At 42.6% G+C, this 7241-nt stretch overlaps 1 protein-coding gene across 1 annotated transcript; it reads right to left on the bottom strand.

The window, feature by feature from the left end:
* Positions 1-347: 347 nt before the first annotated feature.
* Positions 348-6811, bottom strand: rrs1 (ribosome biogenesis regulator 1 homolog; the record flags this gene model as incomplete). The annotated part of the gene is made up of 2 exons (XM_083632068.1): positions 348-2331; positions 6398-6811. 2 exons carry the CDS (start codon positions 6809-6811, stop codon positions 1639-1641), a joined length of 1107 nt encoding a protein of 368 aa, XP_083488194.1. The 3' UTR covers positions 348-1638.
* Positions 6812-7241: the final 430 nt, after the last annotated feature.

Genomic DNA, 7241 nt, shown 5'->3' with positions numbered 1-7241 from the left:
TTCCTTGAACGGCTTGGTCCCGCGGCAGTTTTTTCTTTGATTTCGGTCGTCTGGGGGAGCACTGTCAACACTTAGTGGGTCGGTAAAATAGATTATACACATTATCTTGCTCCAATAGTGATCTCGAAGATGTAAAAGTTGTTGATTGATGTTCCACCGTCAAAAAAAAAAAAATGTTTATGTAAGACGAGTAAACTCGGCTCTGGCACTTAAGCGTTGGATTATGTAAGACGAATTATTTCGGCTATGGCACTTAAGGTGTTAATCTGTGCCGGGTATGAAGGCGCTAATCTGATGAATTATGAAAATACAGCAACATTCAAGAGCCTTGAGCAAAAGAACTATTAGAGAAATGAGTGTTGCTCTAAACAGCCTGATTCAATACAGCAGGCTTTTCATGGCAGTGGTGATGGTATTATCAGCAGTCATTCAGAGAGGAAGGGAAACAACCATCCGATTCAGATTTTAATTGGGGCTGTGCTATTGGAAACATACCTATCCAAATGTTCAACATTTACATCACACCACAAGTGAAGCATTTCATTGGCTTACATAGTGTACTATGGGGCCAATATTTACACGTTATTATGACAATTGTAAAGTGTCTCCTGGCCTGGCATACAGTGATCCAAAATACACTGAACAGTCAAAGCATCACACCGGCCCATCGTGGGTGAAGCCTTCAGTAAGCTCTCTCAGGACACAGTCATCGGCACTAATAACCACATCGCCCACATGTACGACATCCAGACGGGTCAGAAGACTGACGCTGAACGACTCCGCCCTCGTCAGCAAGTGGACCTCCTACTCGGAGGCCAAATTCAAGAAGAACTACGCCACCTTCAACCCTAACCCACATCTACAATTCATTCAGAAGTAACGGTCCATACGGAAGTGAACTGTTTGCTTTAGAATGGTCTGAGGGTTCTATGAAGACTCTAAAATGTGGAGTCTTCATAGTTTAGTTAAGTCATGCCCTGGGAAGGAGGGTTAATGGTTAAACAAATCTAAAAAAGTATTCTAAGTCTTGGACGATAAAAAAAAAAGAGGTCTTAGACTAGGTATATATAGTAGCTGAAGAGTGAACAGGCTCTTTCCAATATATATAATTATGCATATATATATACTGTATATACATTTATAAAAATTATATATATATATATATATATATATATATAATTTTTTTTCCAGTGGAAAGAGCCGGTTCTCTTTAACTACCACTGAAGTGATGTTGTGATATATAAGCAGTCGTTTCATATGAGACCAGGGTAACACTTTATTTGGATAGTCCGCCTACAGTCTACAGAGTATAACATTTCAACAGCTTATTAGTTGACATTCAACAATTCAACTGTCTTGTCTGTAGATGTTTTAACAGCTAATTTGTTGAGATGCAACAAATGGATTGGAGCTTCTCGTACCACACACACCTGCACCTGCGTATGTAGTTAGTGTATGTTCATGAATTGTGACATATTCTCTGTTAAACAGTTGAATTGTTGAACATGAACTAATAAGCTGTTCAAATGTTACAAATACTCTGTACACTCTCTGCAGGCGGACTATCCAAATAAGGTGTTACTGAGTCCAGTTCAAAGCTTTGATGACAAGGCACTTGTCAATGGGGATTTGGAGGATTCAGCGCTTTCCAGGTTTGGCACGCTTCTGTCCTCCACCACCTTTATGCCCTCCACCACCTTTATGCCCTCCACCACCTTTATGTCCTCCTCCAGCTTTATGTCCTCCTGCAGCTTTACCAGCTTTAGCTCCTTTCCCCTTCCCTCCCTTCCCTGAGAAGTTCCCCTTGCGTCCTTTCTTCCCTGCACCCTTCTTGTATCTGGCTGCAGCCTCCTCCCTGTCGTCCTCTCGCATCTGCTTGTTGACAGCCCTGGTGATGTCCAACTTGGGTTTCTTGCTGTCCATGAGTTTCAGGAGGTCCAGCTGCTTCTGTTTCTCACTGGAGAAGTCGCCGATGAGGGCTGCAAACTTCCTCTTCTTGCCTGTGTTCTTGGGCGCTTTCTCCTTGGGCAGGCGGTCCTGGAACTTGCCCACCGATGCCGTGGAGGTTCTGGCGACGCTGACGGCTCGCGCCAGCTCAGACTGGTTCTGCTGGGCCCTGGGGGTCAGCCCGCCGGTGCCCGGCACTTTGATCTTCTGCGCCCTGGCGATGTTCCTCAGCCTGTTCAGCTCGTTCTTCGCCACTCTCTCCTTCTTGGCATTGTTGCGCTTCTGAAACTGGTCCTCATTAGGGTCTGCGGTCACCGGCACCTCGATCAGCCACTCCTTGGTGTCGTCCTTTGCCCTCTTGTAGCCCCAGCGCCGCTTCCACTCCTTAGATAGACACACAGATAGATTTATTTGACAATCTCAAAATACACAATACTGCTTCACCTGAAGACAAGTCATCACATACACTTACAAACCGACATCCCAATACAAGAAAGGTCCCTATTCTCAGACTATTTGCTAGCCATTTCTTTATCGCCTGCTTAAAGGGACAGCTCACCCTAAAATCCAAAATACATATTTTTCCTCTCACTTTTAGTGCTATTTATCCACCTATATCATTTTGGGATAGTTGCCTGAGTTTTGGAGATATCGGCCGCAGAGAGGTCTGCCTTCTCTTGAATACAATGGAGCTGGATGAAAAATATATATTTGAAAAAGTCAACAGCATTGTCTCTTTCCAGAAATCATGACCTGTACCCTATACTACGAAGCTATCTTAACAGACCCGCGATCTGTCACTTTGATCTGGTTTGACTGAACAGGATCAAAGCTATCTAGTTTAAGGATACTACGACGCTGGTTTTCTACTCGATAACTGAAGCTGGATTAATCTGGGATCTGCCTGTGCACGCGCACGTTTTTCGCTAGTGCACAGGCGCGCGTCCACGCGAAAGAGGTGCGCTAGCCTATCACATTATGAACAGCTGAGTTGATCCACGCCCACACCCATTTCCACACCCATTTCCTCGTTCAATGAAAGAGCAGTGTGATCAGAGTTTTAGCGGATATTTAATGTATCCGCGATTTAATGTCAGAATGAAAATCCGCCTTGGATATAGTCTGCTGAAGGGCTGTCTAAAGCAGCAGCTTGTATTCACATCAGTCATTTGATTTACTTTGATCAGCGATTTCTGTCTCCTACAGCAGCAACAAATGTAAATGTGTAATCTCAGTCTATAAATTTCCACAATCTGTAAGCCTATTTAGACCATAGATTTAGAAACGCATGCTCATTGAATAATGATCTCTATCACTCATGTGTATGGTTGCACTGATCGAATAATTCATATATATAATAGCCTAGTATAAAGCCTAATAGCCTAATATAAAAGGGGAAACTGCTGAACTGAATTGAGACGATGCGGGCATAGTTTTCATTGATAAAAACTAGCCTATTTTTGCTCATATATTGGCATACAGCCTACAGGACACAGTTCCAGCTGAAACATGCAAGAGTAGCCTGCATATTTAGTATTGGGGCTATCCCATATGTATCCCATATCTATTTACCGTAAATTCCGGACTATAAGCCGTGGCTTTTTCCCCGTTTTTTGGCCCTGCGGCTTATATAACGGTGTGGCTTATCTATGGATTTTTTCAAAAAAAAAAAAAAAAAAAAAAAATCTCTCTTTTTTAGAACTCTTTCTAACTATAAATCCACTTCTGTTTTAATTTCCTCTCTTGCCCTCTTTTCACCACACCGCGGACACTGTGTGCACTGTAAAAAAAAACACAGGTGGTGTTGTGTTATGTTGTTTTGTTGAAATGTTAATAAATGGGAGCTTCCTCAAACAGCCATCTCTTTCCCGACAATCCCCTCTGTGCATGAACCCTTACATATGGTAATTAAACATTAAAACACAATTAAAAAAAAATATATATATATATATATATATTAAAACACCTGCGGCATATAGTCCGGTGCGGCTTATATATGTAACAAACAGGCAATTTTGCTGCTGCGGCTTATACTCCGGTGCGGCTTATAGTGCGGAATTTACGGTATATGTATAGGCTTTTCTGGCATGTAGGAGAATATCACCCTCACTCCATTTGAGGGTCCGTTTATGATATGCGCTCCGGTGATTAATAGTGATCATATTTCTCCACGCATCGTTGAGCTGTTAAGACATAAAGTGGTAAGTAGGCTTAATTTAATTATGTAGCCTACAGAGCCACGAATGTTTTTCTTGTTCTATTCTCAGTTGACTGAAATCTATTTTTCATATGGCGATCTTATATGAATGGTGAGTGACTCCAGAGAGCCGATTATATGGGTCTGTCATGGATTTTGATCTTATCTTCTGAAGCTAACCTGGTCGGGACCAGGTTAGCTTTGCAGCGTGAGTTGCCATGGTGATTAGAAGTTAACTTGCTTTGTAGTACGGCTAAACCAGGTTCAAACTCAAACTTACTTGGATAAGGCATTAATCTAGCTACGTAGTACAGGCCCCTGGTGACTCAAAATAATGCACAGACTTTGTTGTGAGCAGTTTCATGTAGGAACTATTTTCTTTTGCAGTCCCATGTAGGAACTAGCTAGCAGCTAGCGGGTGTAGTTCGGTCAAAAGAAAATAGTTCCTCCATGAAACTGCTCATAACGAGGTCTGTGGATTCTCTTTAGTAACGGGGTCATGATTTCTGGAAAGAGAAGAGATTGCTGTTGAGTTTATCAAAAGTATTTCTTTATCACTTTGAGCACCACAAGCCGAGTGCCATCCAGTTCCATTGTATTGGAGAGAAGGCAGAAACTCTGTGGCCGAAATCTAACACAAAACGATATAGATGGATAAATAGCACTGCAGGTGAGAGGAAAGATATGTATTTTTGGATTTTAGAGGTGAGCTGTTTCTTTAAAGTTTACTTGAAGTTTATTCCATTGAATTACAGCTAGGGATGTCAACGGTTAACCGTTAATCGATTAACCGTCGCTAACGTCGTTGTTCGGTTATTGCTGTCGGTCTATCAGTTAATTTTTTTTTTTTTTTTTTCCATTTACTCAATGAGCTCATGCCCAAACAAGGCGTGTCTATTTAGATGCTGAAATGTTAATGCTTTTTGTGTTAGAATTATGATTTTATTTTTTGTTGGCTTTGCTGAAATTTATAAGTTTATTGCCACATTTTGATCAGGTAATCATTCCAAAATCATTCTGGCTCTTATATGGATGACAAGGAAATATATTTTTGAGAGGAAATAAAGCTCTCAAAAATATATTTCCTTGTCATCCATATAGTTGAGTTGCCTCTTGTTGCATAGTTTGTGAATGTCGCTGAAGTGAATAAAGTAGTTAGACAGATAGCTATTTGGGGACTTCACAGCAGGCATTTTGACATGTTAAAGCAGGGGTAAACACAGGTGTAATGTGCATCTGAGTCCGTTTCAGACTGAAAACAAATTGAGATGCGGACCATATACGGTGTCGATGATTTGATTTGACAATTCTGTCGACTGGCTTTGAAATCGGGTGGGATTCAGCGTGTTGTCGTGCTACGCGAGTGGGATCTGTGGAGTACCAGGCAGCCACCGGCTTCGTGCGGAGCGAGCGGACAATCCGATGCATGGGTGATGCCCGCCCGACTGGAATCTCCGAGAGACGACCCCTGACAGCCAGGGAGGCTGTCAAGCTCGGAGGCGCCATTATCGTTATAAATGTAAATAATATTTCTGGAATGCGTGTTTTAACGAGCCAGTTACATTTCTTTGCATTCTTAGACATTATAGTTTTTGTTTTTTGTTCATGTTTGTAACAATTTGGCCAAGTTAGTAGTTAGTTTATGGGATAGGAATTCTGCCAGATGACAGGCACTAGGCGCCATTTTCTCTTTCTTTTGGGAGAGAAAATTATCCTGAAATGAAGATTTGATTGACAGCTGCATGTCGTGAAATGATTGGTTGAAATGGGGTAGAAATTTGATAGTACTACTAGGTGACGTCAGCAAACTGTAGATTACTGTTATCAATGAAATCTTGAAAAATTAACTTTTGATGTGAAAAAGTGTGGAAAAACTAAAGAAATTCTATTTTTGTGATTTCTTTGGCATACATTATTAAAAATAGGTGCACTGCATACCCAGGTATTTGAACTAAAAGAAAAGAAAAGTCATTTTTGGGTTCAGCTCGACTTTAACATTAATGACTGTGCCATTCTAGGTGTTCCAGTGCCAGGGTCCTAGAAGTACAGCAGGCTCGTGCATGCTGGCTCATTGGAATGGCTGTGGAACACGAATGGAATGGAATCGAGTAGAGCCTGGTGACGCGAGGTTAGGAATCGAGTAACACCTGTGATTAACCCGCTATGACCCGGTAAAAAATGGTTGCTGTGAAATTGTTCCATTTGATTTGCATGCTTTTTTATTTATTTTTATTAATAAGTTGTTGAACCCACCTTCCCGACTTCATCCCACACCAGATTGGTCTTCTTCTTCTTCTGTATGCCCTTCAGCTTGGCAAACTGCTCCCACTTGGTGGGGGCTTTGGGCTTCGGAGGGGGCTTCTCTCTGGGCAGTGGAGTCGCCGGGTCCGGTAGTTTGACGATGATCACCTCCTCGGCCCTCTCAGTAGGATGCTTCCAGATCTCGTTGATGAGAAGCTGCGTGTTGTCTCGAGCCAGCGCGCGCAGAAACTCCTCTTTCTTCTGCTTGCTGAACTCTCGTGTGTCGATGCGGTTCTTGTCGCACGCGAGCAGGTTCCCAATGTCAAACTCGAGCTCGAGCTCTTTGTGGACGGTGATGCTTTGGAGTTTTTCTGCCTCTTCTCGCTCGGCTTTAGCCAACACGTCTTCTACGCTGCATGCCGCCATGTTGGTTGATGATGTTTTGCCCCCACGTGTGTGAACCGGTGTGAAGCTGTTGCATGGTAAGGATTTCTCTCAATTATTTCCGGGTTACGGACAAGGAACCTATAAAGAAGGAAAATACATCGCCCATTATACAAACGTTGTGCTTAGCGTCACCAGGCTCTTCTGTTTAACCCATTAGCCGCAGCCAGTGAGTACTAAGAGACTTATCAGGGCAATAGTTTTAATTGATAAAGTCACCGAGAGGCCGTGCATTTGTGTTCGCTGCTGTACGCAAAGCCAAGCAAGCTAAGCTAAGCTAGGCTAGTACAACACCAGAGGCTCCAACTTACGGTTTGGGCCACACACTTTGGGGACGCTCTCCGGCTCGGCTCACCTGATTCAGCAACGTCGGATAGACAGATGGTAAGTACAAATACTTCGTTACGTTGAA

Source organism: Poromitra crassiceps (genome assembly GCF_964638095.1).
Source record: "Poromitra crassiceps genome assembly, chromosome: 2".
Taxonomy (NCBI): domain Eukaryota; kingdom Metazoa; phylum Chordata; class Actinopteri; order Beryciformes; family Melamphaidae; genus Poromitra; species Poromitra crassiceps.
Note: the sequence above shows the minus strand (reverse complement) of the source record. Positions and strands in the feature narration are given on the sequence as shown.